At 39.1% G+C, this 17,413-nt stretch overlaps 1 protein-coding gene across 4 annotated transcripts in view; it reads left to right on the plus strand.

Annotated features, from left to right (window-relative positions):
* The window catches only part of KMT2A (lysine methyltransferase 2A), a 47,181-nt gene that overhangs the window by 5,261 nt on the left and 24,507 nt on the right, over positions 1–17,413 (plus strand). For 3 of the 4 annotated variants that reach the window (XM_026057873.1, XM_026057874.1, XM_026057876.1), the window contains exons 2-14: positions 1,884–1,953; positions 3,463–6,131; positions 7,461–7,638; positions 8,157–8,391; positions 9,692–9,756; positions 10,578–10,949; positions 11,573–11,646; positions 12,530–12,658; positions 13,515–13,628; positions 14,812–14,958; positions 15,214–15,309; positions 16,119–16,239; positions 17,065–17,178. In XM_026057873.1, the coding sequence (XP_025913658.1) occupies positions 1,884–1,953; positions 3,463–6,131; positions 7,461–7,638; positions 8,157–8,391; positions 9,692–9,756; positions 10,578–10,949; positions 11,573–11,646; positions 12,530–12,658; positions 13,515–13,628; positions 14,812–14,958; positions 15,214–15,309; positions 16,119–16,239; positions 17,065–17,178 (4,384 nt within the window). Of the gene's footprint in view, positions 1–1,883; positions 1,954–2,702; positions 2,887–3,462; positions 6,132–7,460; positions 7,639–8,156; positions 8,392–9,691; positions 9,757–10,577; positions 10,950–11,572; positions 11,647–12,529; positions 12,659–13,514; positions 13,629–14,811; positions 14,959–15,213; positions 15,310–16,118; positions 16,240–17,064; positions 17,179–17,413 lie in introns of those variants that run through there. The other variant, XM_026057875.1, reaches the window with a different exon arrangement.

Consider the following 17,413-nt stretch of genomic DNA (forward strand, 5'->3'; position numbering starts at 1 on the left):
AACAGATGCAAGAAAAACTTTGCTATGTTGCTTTCCTGTTCCTTGTTGTTGTTGTTGTTATTAACAAGTACTGTTAAAATCTTATATTAGGCCTAAGCTAAATCCAGTCATAGTATTGTTTATTTCTTGGCACTGCTAAACTTTTCTTGTTCAGTAGTGTTGCACCTTTTCAGTTACAGTATACTGTTTTTTGTAGTACTTCCTTATCTCAAAGCTTTTGCAGATTCAAATTGTTACAGAAAACATAGAGTTATTACAGGCACCTTTGGAGTGGAATGAAATAGTTACTTTCTAGCATACAGCAACATTATACAATAGTTTAAAGAAGGAAGCAACAAATGACATATTCTTTTCAAGCTACAGAGGGACTTGAAGAGTAGAGAATGTAATTGCCTGAGTTGAGATTGTACTAGGAAAACTAGATCAACATAAAAATGTGTTACCGTAGATGATTAGGACTTGCATTTTTACAAACTGCCTGAAGAAAAACTGTCTTAATGTGAACAGAGTACATTTAATGTCATGTTGAAATATTGCCTTGGTTTGCTGTAGCAAAAATTGCCATTTAATGAATAAACAACCTTTTGTAGAACCAACATGTTCTTTGTTGTCTTGCACCTTAGGTCGGTACTACTTTGTTTGTAATCCAGTACTCTGCACCTTTTCTTCTTTCAGAGTTTGTGGTTTTTTTCCCCTCCCTATTTTTCTTATTTTCTGTTGCCTCTGTCAGTGAAAAACTTTAAAATGCACGTCAGGCCTTCATCTCTTAAAGGCTCAATCTAAAGTGAGTTTAAAAAAAAAAAAATCTTAAGTTTTAGCAGGAATTGTTTARTAGAGAGTCGTTTGTTAAGAAAATTGTCCTTGACTTTCAGTAGTGTACCTAGACGGCTATTAATCTCATTACTCTTTGAAATGTAACATTAGTAAATGCTGTGGTCCCTTAGCAAGAAATGCTGTTTTGGTGGTAACTTTGCTGGGAGCCATAGGAGAGGGAACAACAGGGAGCTACCTTTGGTGGTTCTGAGAGAAAGCTTGTGCTGGCACCATGTGAGTTAGTAGCGCTTCTAGCTCTTCAGCACTATTTCAGACTGTGGCTATTGTGGTGAATGAATGAAGTCTACGTCTTAGAGATGACTCTGACCTCCTGTCAGTAGTTTCAGTGAAGCTGAAGTTGTTTCTTAGCCAGGCATGGAGGTGGTTGTGAGATGGAACTGATGGGGTGGGATTCATCTGAATGCATGCAAGTCTCTGGAGCGGTGGTAGAGGCTCTGTCATACTGCAGTTTCCTTGCAGAGGCCATAAGCATCACGGCTGGTTCTTGTGCAAGCAACTGTCAAGCCTGCCTTCAGGGAAAGTGGCTAGTTGTCAGAAAGAGACTTGAGTGAGTCCAGAAGCCTTGCTTAAACTCCACAATACTTGGGGCAGAATTACAGACCTCACATGCTTCTGCTCATCCAGAGAGACTTTTAAATGAGTTTGGGAGGAAGCTAGTCTGCATTTGTACTAGAAAAATAAACATGTAAAAATATATATATTTTTCTGCTTGAGTATGTCTTTAGGGTAGTTTGAATAATAGTTTATAGAGTAGACTTCTCTGTGCTTTGATACAAACAGCAGATTTTATGCACTTAAGTTTTGATTTCTTGTAGATTTGTCCTTTGTTTCCCCATAACTCTTTTTCATTTCTGCTGTAGCTGTAAACTATAGCTATTATTTATACTAGTTGCATTTCCTTTCTAGCAATTGTTTGTTAGAAGAACAAATATGGGTATATTACTTGGCAGTGGCAAATCCTTTAGAATCTTTTCATGCTTTGATCATAGTTAACTGTGTTTAGTGTTAATATCCATGCCTTCAAATTTAAAACTACTTTTTCATTGTAGGATGAACAGTTCTTAGGTTTTGGTTCAGATGAAGAAGTCAAAGTACGAAGCCCCGCCAGGTCCCCCACAGGTATGTTCAAGTATCAGCATTGGATGCTGACTTTGTATTTTCCTTTGTGATGGTTTTATCATGTCTCTCCTGCTTGTTGCAATAGTTATTTTCCAGAAGAATCTCAGCAAAACATGCTTTTTCCCTTGAGGAAGCTCAGTCTCTTCAAATCTCATACACCATAAAAGTCACAGCAGTCTTTGGATTAAACTTACTCAGTTTCAGACATTTGCTATCGTTGTGGTCTCTTTAGATCTGATTTGTTGTGGAGCAGGGGAACTCTGAGTAAAAAAGTGAGTGATACTAATGAAACTAGCACTCATAACCTGATGTTAGTATTTTAGAGAGGCAGTTATTTTAATGATAAGAATCTAGTTTAAGGAGTGCGTTCAAATGTGGGTGGACATATGTAGCTGCAGGAAAAAATAGGTGTTGGCAGTTTGTTAGTGAAAACTTGTGTCAGTTCTTGGGCTCAAAATAAGCATTATTTCTTAAGAAAATTTCTTCTGAGATATAGTTGCAACAATGTAGCCTTCAAAAAAACAAACAAATGAAATGCCCCTCTTGCCACCAAAAAAAAACTGTTTTGAGTTTTTTTCATACCTTGCAATAGATTATCTGCTGTAACTAAAACTTTTTTTGTGTGTGTGAAATGAAACAAATATGGAAGACTTAAGAGTAAGCTGTAGTAAATTGTATTTTCAGCTTTCAAGATGTAGGATCAAATCATTATTGGACTGCAAGTGAATGAGTTTGATCTTGATTTAGATTCTTGTCAATAAGTGCTCTCACCACAATGCTCTACTCAGTTTGGCCTCGCCAGCAAATTCTGTTGTGGAGAGCCTTGGTAATAGGGTGGTTCAATGAAGAAAGAAGTACATTGTCAGAACTATGTGAAGACCCGGAACGGGAATAGCTGGGTTAGTGGGTATGGATTGAAATGCATTGGTAGAGGTGAGTAATCAAGTCTTGCACATCTGCTTCATGATTCTAAGTGCAATCCTGAGTACTAAATAGATTTGAAAACTAAAAATAACTTTTTTAGTAAATTATCTTACATCAGCCTTTCCCTGCACATTGTTCTTGGCTTACTGACCTATCTGTTAGCAGTGCAGATGGATGGTACTAGAGAAGGGGGATTTTTTTTTCCCTTTAGCTGGCTGTGATCTGCTAAAAATTCTTTTAATGTGTTTGAAACATTGTACATGCCTTTATGAGTTATTGCTCCCTTTTATAGTTAAGTTGATATTGGTTTTGTGTGATTGCATATATAGTTTTTGTAAACAGGCAAGCGTGCTTTTTTAAAAAGAATTATTTAAATCATATTTTATGTGGGAGAAGAGGTTTCTTGTGAGGTAACTTTTTACAGGTATTATGATAAAACTTTATTTATTGATGGACTGAAATATTTTGGCAAGTTGTGCAGGTAGTGTGATTTATACTGAGTAAATTCTTGTGTGATCTGGATAATGCTGATCCAGCACTCAGGGAAACTTAATGTGTACTCTGCATTCTCTACTTCCCTCTCAGTTAAGTCTAGTCCACGAAAACCTCGCGGGAGGCCCCGAAGCAGTTCTGACCGAAGTTCAGCTGTACTGTCAGACTCATCATCAGTGTGTTCCCCTTCGAGCAAGTCTGAAACCACATCCATGGAAAAAGTAAAGAAGAAGGAATTGAAAAGTGGGGAAAAAAGACGAGGAAGACCTCCAACACTTACTAGCGTGAAGTTCAAATTGTCACAAGTAAAGGATGCATCAGATGTTCAGAAGGGAAGTAAAGAGGAAAAAGAAAGTCTGAAAAAAATTAAAAGGTCACCATCCACTACATTTCAGCAAGCAACAAAAATCAAGAAATTAAGAACTAGTAAACTCTCCCCACTAAAATCTAAATTTAAGCCTGGGGCAAAACTTCAGATTGGGAGGAAAAGTGTTCAGATTGTACGCAGGAGAGGTAGGCCGCCATCTTCTGAACGTTTAAAGACTTCCTCGACCTTAGTCATTAATTCACAGCTGGAGAAACCCCAAAGGATACGTAAAGAGAAGGATGGCACACCACCTCTTACAAAAGAAGAAAAGACTGCTCTCAGACAGAGTCCACGCAGGATTAAGCCTGTTAGGATTATACCTTCCACAAAAAGGACAGATGCAGCAATTGCAAAGCAACTCTTGCAGAGAGCTAAAAAGGGGGCGCAAAAAAAGATTGAGAAAGAGGCAGCTAAACTACAGGGCAGAAAGGGGAGAACCCAGCTAAAAAATATCCGACAGTTCATCATGCCAGTTGTGAGTGCTATCTCTTCACGTATTATTAAAACACCCAAGCGGTTCATTGAAGATGAAGACTATGATCCTCCTATTAAAATATCCAGACTAGAATCCACACCAAACAGCAGGTTCAGTGCTACATCTTGTGGTTCCAGTGAAAAATCCAGTGCTGCTTCTCAGCATTCGTCTCAGATGTCTTCAGACTCTTCACGGTCCAGTAGCCCTAGCGTTGATACATCTACAGACTCTCAGGCTTCTGAAGAGATGCAGGCACTTTCTGAAGAACGGAGTAATACTCCAGAAGTTCACACACCTCTGCCTGTTTCTCAGTCCCCTGAAAATGATAACAGTGACAGGAGAAACAGAAGATTTTCAATAACAGAAAGAAGTTTTGGCCAGAGGACTGCTAAAAAGCTGTCAGCCTTACCAAGTGTGCCGCAGCAGCAGTCCTCCTCTTCTCCTCCTCCCCCTTTGCTCACTCCTCCCCCACCACTGCAACCTGCTTCCAGCATCTCAGACCATACCCCTTGGCTTATGCCTCCAACCATACCATTAGCCTCACCGTTTCTTCCTACTTCTGCTGCACCAATGCAAGAGAAAAGGAAATCAATTCTGCGAGAACCAACGTTTAGATGGACCTCTCTAAAGCATTCCAGGTCAGAACCGCAGTACTTCTCATCAGCAAAATATGCCAAAGAGGGTCTTATTCGCAAACCAATATTTGATAACTTCAGACCCCCACCACTGACGCCAGAGGATGTTGGCTTTGCATCTGGCTTCTCAACACCAGGTGCTACAGCTCCAGCACGTTTGTTTTCTCTACATTCTGGAACAAGATTTGATATGCACAAGAGAAGTCCTCTGTTGAGAGCTCCGAGATTCACTCCAAGTGAGGCCCACTCCAGAATCTTTGAATCTGTAACTTTGCCCTCATCGGTTGGTCGAACCACTGCAGGAACTTCTGCAACAGGTGTATCTTCTAGAAAACGAAAGAGAAGAGTGTTTAGTCCTATCCGATCAGAACCCAGATCTCCTTCGCACTCCATGAGGACAAGAAGTGGGAGACTTAGTACCTCTGACCTGACAACTCTCACCCCACAGTCTTCTGTCTCTTCCTCATTAACTAGCATTTCTGTTAGTTCTCTTGCCACTAGTGCCTTAAATTCAACTTTTACTTTTCCTTCTCATTCCCTAACACAGTCTGGGGAATCAGCAGAGAGAAGCCAGAGACCAAGGAAGCAGACTAGCACTCCAGCAGAGCCTTTCTCATCTAGTAGTCCTGCTCCTCTCTTTCCCTGGTTCACGTCAAGTCCCCAGACAGAGAGAGGGAGGAACAAAGACAGGGCTACAGAGGAACTGTCCAAAGATAAAGATGCTGACAAAAGTGTGGAGAAGGACAAGAGCAGAGAGAAAGACAGAGAGAGAGAAAAGGAAAACAAACGGGAGTCAAGGAAAGAGAAAAGGAGAAAAGGGTCAGAAATTCAGAGCAGCTCTGCTTTGTTTCCTGTAGGTAAAATGCCCAAAGAAAAAGTTGTCAGTGAAGATGTTGCAGCATCATCTTCGGCAAAAAAACCTGCTGGACGGAAAAAATCTACAGCAATAGATCCTGTGGCAGATGTTTCCACTGCTGCTCTGGTAGATACGACAACCATCAAAACCAAAACATCCAAGAAAGGTAGAGGGGGGTTAGACAAATCAGAACTGGACCTCAGCCCCACTGTGCCATCTTTGGAGAAGGAAAAAGCTCTGCGTCTTTCTACTCCTTCGTCAAGCACTGTCAAACATTCCGCTTCCTCCATCAGCTCTATGTTGGCTCAAGCAGACAAACTGCCAATGACTGACAAAAGGGTAGCCAGTCTCCTGAAAAAGGCAAAAGCCCAGCTGTACAAGATTGAGAAGAGCAAGTCCCTCAAACAAGCAGATCAGCCAAAAGCACAGGTATTTATTTTTTTCAAGTTTTTTTGCTAGAGTGCATCTTATTTTGAACTTGCACTGAAAATCACTAGTAGCTTTCATATCTGAAAAGTGAAGAATTAACATATCAAGCTAAGTAGCTGTTAGTGCAACAGATGGTAAATGATCTGAAAATGAGAAGCACTGGGCAGAAGTTGAGGGGGAGAGAAAGCTGCTGTAGTCAGCTCAAGATGGAGCTGCATGCATTTTTAGAGAACAGTACAGACTAGTTGCTTATTAGGTTTCTCTGTATAAATCTAAGCAAAATGGTCATCAAGAACAGTACGAGTTTATAAAAGCAAGGTTCTGGCAAATTACAGTAGTCTTGGTGTTGGATGTTTCTTGTAGACCCTTCTTATGTGTACAGCTGGTTTCTAAAGATAAAGGTGATTCTGGCTCTTTTCTTTCTTTCTCCCCCCGCCCCCCGTAACTCTGCATTGTGATGATCTGTTACTTCTGGGAGGGAGTAAGATTCATTGGGATTTTGGACTTGATTGGAAAACTGCTTCCCACTGCTTTCCTCTCTTCTCTCTCTGTTTCCCTCACCCCAAAAAGACCCTTTTCTCCAGTCCTTTTTAACTACTAAAAAGGTAGGTATTTTATGACATAAATACGCTCTCAGAGAATATTTCCTTTATAGTTAAACTATTACTTTGCTTTATGGCACCAGTGTTAAAAATTACTACTGTGTATATTAAATAGAAAACTCCAAAGCTTTTGTCCCTGGAATGAAGATGTGCATGTTTCTGTATGTCTGGCCAGTTTATATTAAGAAGCCCAGACCCTCACAATTAGCTGTTATGGGGAGTTTTTTTATTAGGAAACGTTTCAGAATCATATGATGAAAACACAGAAAATTGCACTGAAATGCTACATTTCTTTTGATACCTCAGTAAACAGAGACCCCTCTTCTTACAGGCTAGCAGCAACAAAGCTATCAAACAGCTCGATTTACCTCTCTTCTGCCAGATCAGTTAGTACTGAATGTTAGTCAGTTTATCCTAATTCCAGGCCATTTTGAATTTCTGATACCAGTGCCTTACTGTGTGAGTGAGTTCAGTTTCTGGTAGCAGGGAGGAAGTTACCTTCTAATTCCAAATTAGTAAGACTTCTCGTTCTTTCAGGTTTATCCTCTCTTGGATAACTGAGGCTTAGAAGGCCGTATCCTTATTTTTATTCTGATTTGTATGAAGTGCAAGCTAAGATATAATTTAACTCTTTTTAGGTTACTTTGAAGTTTCTGTTGCATGTTTTCCAATCTCATTATGATACCTTTCTTAGGAATACTGTATGTTCTCATACTCTGAAATCTAGGGACAAGAGAGTGATTCATCAGAAACATCAGTTCGAGGACCACGAATAAAACATGTTTGCAGGAGAGCAGCTGTTGCACTGGGCCGTAAGCGAGCAGTGTTTCCTGATGACATGCCCACTCTGAGTGCCTTACCATGGGAAGAACGAGAGAAGATACTGTCTTCCATGGGGAATGATGGTAAGTTAGCTATTTTAGTTTTGAATTTGTGGATTCTGTTTGTTCACTACTTCATTTAGTGGCATCTTTACATATATATATGGCTAGGTATCTGAACTTGTACAACTGAGCACTTCAAGTAATTAACAGGGGAAAGTATATTAAACAGAATGGTGCTTTTTTAAATTAAAATGCTACTCTAACAGGATTAGTAATCCTTTTAACCTTTGTTAATCTTTTATAAAAATGTGTTACACAGTAAGCTTTCAGTCTGCTGAAGTGCGCGTGTATGTATGTATATGTGTGTATATATGTATGTGTGTATATATATACATACATGTGCATATATATCTATACGTGTGTGTGTACATACATATATACATACACACACACACACAAATATATGCGTGTGTGCGTGTACCCCTAGTGTGGCTCTGCAGATGAACTTATGCTTGATAGAATTAATTCTATTAGCAAGCTGGATGTTTCTGAAACATTCTTTAGCATCAGTGAATTCACATTAGAATTTTTTTTGACAGATAAGTCATCAATAGCTGGCTCAGAAGAGGCTGAACCTCTTGCTCCACCTATCAAACCAATTAAGCCGGTTACCAGAAACAAGGCTCAGCAAGAACCTCCAGTGAAGAAGGGCCGACGCTCAAGGCGCTGTGGGCAGTGTTCAGGCTGTCAGGTTCCAGAAGACTGTGGTGTCTGTACTAACTGTCTAGACAAACCCAAGTTTGGTGGGCGCAATATAAAGAAGCAGTGCTGCAAGTAAGCGTGCATCTGAGAAATTGTTTAGCTAATTCCTACACTGGGTGGAATACGCACACCCATACTCTTGGGTAGGGAATGATGGACTTCCCCTGTAGCTCAGGCTTTGGAGGATTTTGACCTGGGCTAATGCTGGGTCACAGCAGGGACTAAAAACAATTTGATTTAAGAGACTAGATGATGATCTGAGGTATGCTGGCTACGAGCTCTTTTTCTGTATTTCACTTCTAACTTATTTTCCCCAGTTGAAGAAACTGGCATGGGATTGTAAAGCATTTGGTATGAGACCAGTGACTTTCATGGCTATGGTAGTATGGATTATTGCAAGAAAGGCACCAAAAAAAAAAAGTATTTTCTCAACTGATGTTTTTGAAGAACTTGGTTTTTTTAACTGATGTTTATCCAGTACATAAACTTAATATAACAAAGATGTCTCTGGATGTCACTAAGAAATACCACTTTTTCCTTTGTGTGTGTGTGTGTGTGTATATAATACATATCACTTAGTCTGAACCTTTTGCTTTTTTCAATTGCTGTATTAAGTCAATTTTACCAGACTAGATAATCTGTCTGAGAAGGCAGCAAGTGAAGTGGTATCAACAACAATTGTTGTGATATGAAAGCTATTTATAAAGCATAGCCATGAGACTTGCTGTGTAGTGCTCATCTGTGTGAAAACACTCTGCAGCCTACGATCTGTAAGTAGTCACACTCTTAGTAGCTTTGCCCAGACMTTGGGCAAGGTTTCAGAACCATGGGCCCTGCTGCAAGAAAAAAAGTCTAGCCTAGCATATTGGAGACATTGTGTGGTAAACGTAAGAAAAATAGGAATTAAAGTAGAACACATCAAACACTTGGTTTCAGTCCCACTCCATATAAACGGAGTGACTACTTTTGTCTGAAATGGCCTAACTTTGGACTACATAAAACCTACAGTTGAGAGAATGTGGTTTGGTTTTTTAGAGCTCTTGGAAGTATTCTGATACTTCTCAAATGCCAGTATCTAAGAAATATAGTCCAGTGAAACAGAGTTATTGTACTGGCGGTTTTATTAACCTTATAACTGCGTGTTGAATGTGGCAAACCAAAAGGAAAATAAAAAGCTTTTTTGGTTTTAAATATTTCTGAAGAAAAAAAATTTTTTAAATTATTTGGAAAAGACTATTGGGAGTATTGAATGACTGGTGAATTCGTAAAATTTTTTTTCAATTTTTCATGTTCAAAGTTTACAGAGTGCATTTCTAATGTCTGTGCATTTTTCTTCTGATTTCTAATTGCACAACACATTTTTTCTTTGTAGAATGAGGAAGTGTCAGAATCTACAATGGATGCCTTCCAAAGCATATCTCCAGAAGCAAGCTAAAGGTAGGCTAAAAGATTTCACTCTTGAGTGTAGCACCAGAGAGAAAATTTTCATATCTTAAACTTTTTTTCTTTATGCCGTCATTGTGGCTACACTGAGCTATAAAAGATTAGTGTGAAGCCAAATGTTAACAGGGAGTCTGACTGTTCTGATGATGTCAGATGAAAGTTGTGAGAGAGGTATGAGTAGGGGCAGCTTCTATAATCCATAACGGTGGCTGCCATTTTCAGCGCTGGACTTGTAGTTTTTCCTTCCTTTTGTAGGGAACTGCTGCTGATGGCTGATCAGTCTCCCCTCTGCCCTTCAGGTGAAACATTTGTCAGAGATTTACCTGTTCCTGAATGACATGGGGATTGATGAATCTCTTGGAGCCTCCTTGTCTCTGACATAGGGCTTAAGTGAACCATCATAAGTATTCTATTAAATCCCAGCATTCTCAGTACTGAACTATTGGAGGTCCTTGAGTTAGCATGACAGTGATCAGGTGGCTCTCTTAAAACTTCTTGAACTTCACCATACAAAATCTGCTTTCTCTTTTGTGCAGTTAAGCTGTGCATCTGCTTTACTACACAAGCATTTTGCTTAGTGATCTGTCAGAATAGAGGCCCAAAATATTAGAACAGAGATTGCAACAATAAGTCAAGTGCATTAATTTTACTGACAAAAATGCTTTTCTTCTGGGGTACTGATTTTTCTTTCATATGAAGGAACAACAAAAAATTCTGACATCAAAATGTCCGTTTCCTTATTTAAAAAGGGCTGTGTATCATTTGAAGTCATGCAATTTCATCTGCGTGACTGTATTAATGATTTTTCTTCCTAGCTGCAAAAAAGAAAGAGAAGAAATCCAAGGCAAATGAAAAGAAAGAAAGCCATTCTGGAAAGAACCAGTTGGACTCTGGACAGAAACAAGCTCCTCAGACTGTTTTAGCCAGAGAAGATAATACCGTGAAGAAGAGCAGTGAGCCTGCCCGTAAGCCCGTTGAGGAGAAGCATGAGGATGGGAATTCCTGTGTTCCAGTGATGGAGCCCAAACAGGTCCCTGCCTCTGGTGCCAGAAGGACTGGCAAACAGGCACCCCAGCTGGTTCAGCTCCCTTCTTCTCAGCCACCAAGCTCAGGACCTTTGAAAAAAGAAACACCTAAACTTACCACTTCTGAGCCTAAGAAAAAGCAGACTCCACAGCCAGAAATAGGTAAATGTGACTGTTCGTCTTCCATACATTTGAATCATGTTAAGTACAGCTGAATATTAATACTGCTAAAAACTGTTGGATTTTAAAACTGGTAAGTGCTTTATGGTCTGGTGAAATTACAGCAAATTATTTTGGGGAATTTTACTTAGAACTGTGGTCCTTCTCTTGAACCATACTGTATGTATAAAGGTGGGTGGAAGGATGTCCATCTTTCATGTGATTTTTAGTCATGCAGTCATGGCAATCTTAAAGCATAGTTTCAATAGCATTAATCTTATTGACTGTTCACAGTCTGAATGAGAAATACAAGAATGTAATCTTTTACTACTAAAACATGGCCTGCTTGCATGTAGTACATAACAACATGAACAGTAACCAAAGAGGCAGCTCCAGGACTTTTGTGTCTTGGCACCTGGAACATTTGGGATTTTTAACAGAGTAAGCCTGACTGGTTATACCTTGAGGAGAAGTTCAAGTCGTAGCTGGTGATGTGTAGTCACAAAAGGGGATGGAAAAATTCCAGTCTAAAATTCATCTCACACTACAAAATTTGTTTATTCCTTTTCCTCTCTACAAGTGGTTGTTACTTGAAATACTCCTAAAATTCTTTTCCCTCTCCCTAGGCACAGAACAAAGCAAACAGAAGAAAATTGCTCCTCGTCCAACTTTCCCTGTGAAACAGAAACCTAAAGAAAAGGTGAATACTGTGTGTTGTTTTTGTTTTGTTTTTTACAGTCCATAAATTTCAAGAAGTTGAAACTTGTGTGACTTCTAGCTATCTGGATAGAAGTGTATTGTCCTTACTAACCCTTTGGCAAATTTTTGTGCTTAAAATGTCAATAGGAACACTATTTTTATCATTAAAAAGCCATTCAGAATTCACTTCTGCACCTTTGATTTAAGATAGATCTGACTTGATTCCTAACGCTATTCAAGATTGATGTGATATCTAAAAAGGAAAAAGTTTTCAGTCCATTCAAGGAGAAATGTGTACCTTATGAGTCTGAGCCAAGTCATGCAGATGCTAGTTTTTTTTCTTGGCCTCAGTACGTTGGTACCAAATTACTTGGCATATGCCTAAGGTGCAGTTTATATATTAACTTGTTCCAAGACTTACATGTCATTGGACAGAGGCTAGATTGTCCATATTTTCTAGCTAAAAAATTGAACTATCTTCCTGTTATAAACACAACATTTTTTTTTGAGAAAAACCTGAATTGTCTTATTTAAATCTGTGTGAGAAATGTGTAGATACTAGTTAGGTCCACACTTGCCCCACCACATTTAAAACAACAAACAAACAAAAACCCCAGGAAACAGCATTCTGATAAGAGAACAGAATGAATGACATGACCATAGAGGAAGATGCAGCAAATGGAAGTAGAAACATAATTGTGTTTGGAATGCTCTATAAAAGGGTTTGCAAAATTATTACTTTCTTTGAACTTTTGCAGACTTCTTAATTCTGTGCTGGTTTCAGGGATTTTTTGTATGTGAATTATCTGAAGTGTTTCATATGGTTTACTGTTGAAGTGTAACGTTTGGGGTTGGGATTAATGCAGGCTTCTTTACTTGACCAGGAAAAGCCCCCTCCTATCAGCAAGCCAGAAAGCAGCACGCTGAATTTGCTCAGTACTCTGACTAATGGAAACAGTTCCAAGCAAAAAGCACCTACAGATGGAGTCCATAGAATCCGAGTGGATTTCAAGGTAGAGGACCAAATGTGTTAAGTATTTGAATATTAACTGACTCTAAACACTGGTGCTACAGCCCCTCAAGAGTGCTGACAGTGATTTCTAAGTTTGCGTGTCTGGGACCGTTCAGAGAGAACTGTAAATAGGAACCTTCATGACAAGTCATTTGGTTGATTTTTAGACGTTTGTTATGCCTTTTTTTTCTTATAATTAGAGTACTGGATGAAGAGACAATTAAACCTTTAAACCTTAACTGTCAAAGTGAGGATGAGCAAGAATTTGAGGTTTATGAAGAATTATTCCATTAAGATGGAACTATAAAACCTTACCACCACTTGAGTCAACAAGATTTGGGGAAAATGTTAGTAATTTGTAATTCACAACATTTTGGGTATATTTGGGGTTTTTAAACTGATAAATCATGTACTTTTCTGAACAACAGTTGTTGAAATAATAAAAATTTATATTTTCCTATTTTAATTTTTCAGTCCCTCTATTAGTTTTAACACTGGAGGCTATAGTGAGATCTTATAAGTGTTTTATACAAATATGAAGTTTTAATAAAGTCTAATTATTCTGAAAATTCATTTTTAGTAGTAATTCTGCACTTGTGAAAAACTTTGTCTTGTTCTTTAAGCTTGCTTTCTGTAGAGGAAAGGGTAGTATATTATTGAGCCCATTTGCCAAGAATACTGATGAGATGTGACTGTTTTAATATACACTATAAAATAGACCAAGGTAGAAGTTAAAATAACTTTGGTTTTAGAACACTTAATTACAGGCAAAGATGTATAAAGCAGCAATGTGAGCACTTTGTACTGATGTTGTATTTCTTTATTCTGCATGATGATGTATCCTTTTGTGCTTTCAGGAGGACTGTGAAGTGGAGAATGTTTGGGAGATGGGTGGGTTAGGCATCGTGACCTCGGTACCTATTACTCCCAGGGTGGTCTGTTTTCTCTGTGCCAGCAGTGGACATGTGGAGGTAAAGCATTGTGTTCTGCTGTTGATGACTTAAAGTTAAGCACCATGTTACGAAAAAAGTCTTATAATTCCCTTAATCCAGAGGAAATTAAAATAACATCTRTAAATCTGTCCTTGCTACACTTCGTCCCAGGATACTAAAAATGCAAGATATTTAAATTCAGTGTAAAGACTTCTGGAGTACTTTGGAAGTGAACTGGTATTAGATGTAAAAGACAGTATTTTCAAGAGCACCTGAGTCTCTTCTTAGGCATAATTTGGACCCCTACCTCTTATGTAAAGCAGGAACTTTGCATTCTGTTAACTTAAAATCAAAATCAGGCTTCTAAATAATTTTAAAAGGGGTTTAGGCACTGCTGACTTTCTCAGGTGTGCCTATATCCACTAGGAGTTGCAAACCATTGCTGAAACATGACTGAAAAGCTGCTGGTGCTGTGTAAGCATTGGCTTTTGGCTTAAGACTTATTAAATGCATTCCCAGGAGAAGACAGGTGTCTTCTCAACATTTCAGACCAGTTGCCTTGGGAAGCACTCTAGAGAAGGCTTGTTTACAATCAGTGAACAATACTTGAAAAAAGTGAGGTTAAATTTTGCATGTGAACACCATTGCATGAAGGTCTGTTTGGACATGGAGCCATTCCCTTCTCAGTCAGGCTGCTCAAGTGAAAAAATAGATTCTTCCATGCCTTTTGACTTTGAGTCTGCAGTATTTGTGCCCTGAGGACTATTCTTTTTCTGATATGATCAGCCTTATAGAGGATACTTAGAAATTAGAAGAGCTTTCAAATGGGCCATCTAAGCTGAATGAAGGGAAAGATGTCTCTCTTGGCTCTGCTCGTTTGTCCCATCCTTCTTCAGACAATGTGGCTTTTTTATTCGGTTGGCTTCTGTTACAGAGAGGGTGAGAAATCTTGAAGGTCTATAGGCCTGTGCCAGTACTCAGAACACTTAAATAAAAGTGACCAAACTCTTGTTTGCTGCTAGATGCTTAATCTAGGTAGGCGAACACGTATTTAGGCTAACTGAAGTACGCACACAATTGCCCTAGCAAAATGTGTCAGTAAATATCTGTGTTCTGTCAGTTGTAAAGCAAAATTTGAAGTAGATTGGAGAGCAAGTGGTTTTGTTTGGGAATTCAGGAAAGCTTTTGACTTGCTAAAACCTCCCTCTCCCCCCCCTTGTAGTTTGTGTATTGTCAGGTCTGTTGTGAGCCCTTCCACAAGTTCTGCTTAGAGGAGAGCGAGCGGCCCCTGGAGGACCAGCTGGAAAACTGGTGCTGCCGTCGCTGCAAGTTCTGCCACGTGTGTGGGAGACAGCACCAGGCCACCAAGGTACCCTGAACCGCTGGGCAACCAAGTGGGCAGCCAAAGCTCTTCTCATGCCATTAAACATGGAACGGGAAGCAGTGGAGCACAGAATCTCTGTCTGAATACTGCTATGTGTTATTGCGAATTTATCTTGAGTCACTTAGTTGCAACTTTCTCCTGTTGCCCTGAATAGGAGATGTAATATAAAATGAATATGCCCAGAATTTTGCATCCTCTCTTGGGTTTCTGTTCAAATATTTTTTCCTGTTATTCTTGTAGCAGTTGCTGGAGTGTAACAAGTGCCGAAACAGCTATCACCCTGAGTGCCTGGGCCCAAACTACCCAACAAAACCCACAAAGAAAAAGAAAGTTTGGGTGAGGTTTCTTGATTTCTTTTTTGGGTAATTCACTTGTTGACTGATCATAACTACAGAGCAAAGCTCTGCAAATTGCTTGCTCTACTGCAATTATTTAGCCTTTCAGGAAGGGTGCCTATGGCATTGGAAGGTACATTTGGAAATAGATTTCTCACTAAAGTTTGGGTTGTTGGTAATTCTCTGAACAAGCAGACTTTTACAGGGATTACTCCTTATTTAGTTGTAATAATTCTTCTGATCATAGTCACAGAACATAGAAGAGCTCTTTAGAACACAAACACTTTTTTAGCAAACTTACTAGTTGACACTGGTACTGAGAGACAGATTGGATTAATGTACTATTTAGTGTCTTTCCACTTCTTGTTCTAAACAAGTGCAAAAGTCATGCCTATGGTGTACCTGGTACTAATAGTTTTTAAAGCATTTTCTACTGTATTGTCCTCTGAGTTGGAAAACTGATAAAATATGACTTTATATTTTAGGTCAGAAAAAATGCCGTAATGTTGTCCCGTCGAACACATGCTTTTTCATGTGAAAGGTGATTTTATCATTAGCACAGCTAGCAAGGACAGAAGAACCATAATGTAACTTTTTTTTTTCCTGTTGCATCATCACCATGTTACCATAAAGGGAGGAAGGTCTTTTTCCTTTAAAAGAATTTCTGGTATTTGAAATGCCTTATTCTGTTGTGTAAGCTTTTTGCACTCATTAAATAATAAAAAAGTATGAAATGTATCATTAGGACTAAAGAATGGAAGCCATTGGATAAAAGCAAATAACTCTTGCCAAATGTGTCTCTCTTTCCAGATATGTACCAAATGTGTTCGCTGCAAGAGCTGTGGATCAACAACACCAGGCAAAGGGTGGGATGCGCAGTGGTCTCATGACTTCTCACTGTGTCATGATTGTGCCAAACTCTTTGCTAAAGGTACATAAAGTTGTGATTATTTACAGCAGATGTCTTTTGAGGTGGTCTGATTCTAATGAGACAGTGTCAGAGTAAAATGAAATGAGGGCCTACCAGCTTGTCAGTGGTACAAATAGGTGTGCGGCCTAATGTTGTGGTCAAGAATCAGAGCCTGTATAACGAAAGCTCTTATAGGGAAGCTAAATTCTAAGGTTTTATAATAACTAACAAAAGTCGCTGCTGTTTTATTGGCAGAGTTTGAGGTTTCCAGAATTTAAGCCCTATAAAATATAATAGCAATTATTACAGACCTGTTGGTCCAGGGCATGAGGTAGCAGCTGAGAAAATGACTTTCTAAAGGAATCCTGACTTAAGAGCAATGAAATCCCTATTGTGAGTAGGGCAATTGCTCCTTCTTCATTATTTACTGTACATTAGGCCTTTGAATCTAGGAGGGGCACTCTGGGAAAATTCCAGGGTAGAAAATCTTGTTTATTCTATTTAATTTCTTGCCTATACGTCATCTTTGTTGCTTTCATTCCACTCTGTAAACCTAACTGCATATAGCACTTTCTTAGTCTTACCATAAAAAAGAGTACCTAATAATGGAATTTTTGGCTAATAATAATAATTGTGGGATAATAATGGAATTGTTAGTGGTCTTCCAGGCAGGTGATTTTTGTGGTCGCTTTTTTCAGTGTTGTAAAAGTAGATGTAGTTGTATCAGCAGCTTACTGCTGGGAGGTTTCAGAGAGCTGCTTTCTTGGTGTTCTAGTAAGTAATGATCTGGCCTTTAAGGTGCACATGGCAGCTGAACCACTGATAAAAATCCTGTCTTGTTTGCAGGAAACTTCTGTCCTCTCTGTGACAAATGCTATGATGATGATGACTATGAGAGTAAGATGATGCAGTGTGGAAAATGTGACCGCTGGGTCCACTCCAAATGTGAAAACCTTTCAGGTAAGGCAAACTCTTAGCTCCTCAGCCCTTAAGAATATGAGGCACCAAGTAGACCAAAGCAATCCAGTTTTGGACCTTTCTACTTTAGTGTTGCATAAAAGCCCTTGCCTGTTGTGACCTACCTGAAAAAAAACTATAGAAAGGTTACAGGCAAACCAGTGTTCGTATCAGTGATATACTGAACACTTATGACTGGCCTCAAATGCAGTATCAATCAATAGGAGTTGCACAAGGT

Source organism: Apteryx rowi, unplaced genomic scaffold (assembly GCF_003343035.1).
Source record: "Apteryx rowi isolate R43461 unplaced genomic scaffold, aptRow1 scaffold_141, whole genome shotgun sequence".
NCBI classification, from domain to species: domain Eukaryota; kingdom Metazoa; phylum Chordata; class Aves; order Apterygiformes; family Apterygidae; genus Apteryx; species Apteryx rowi.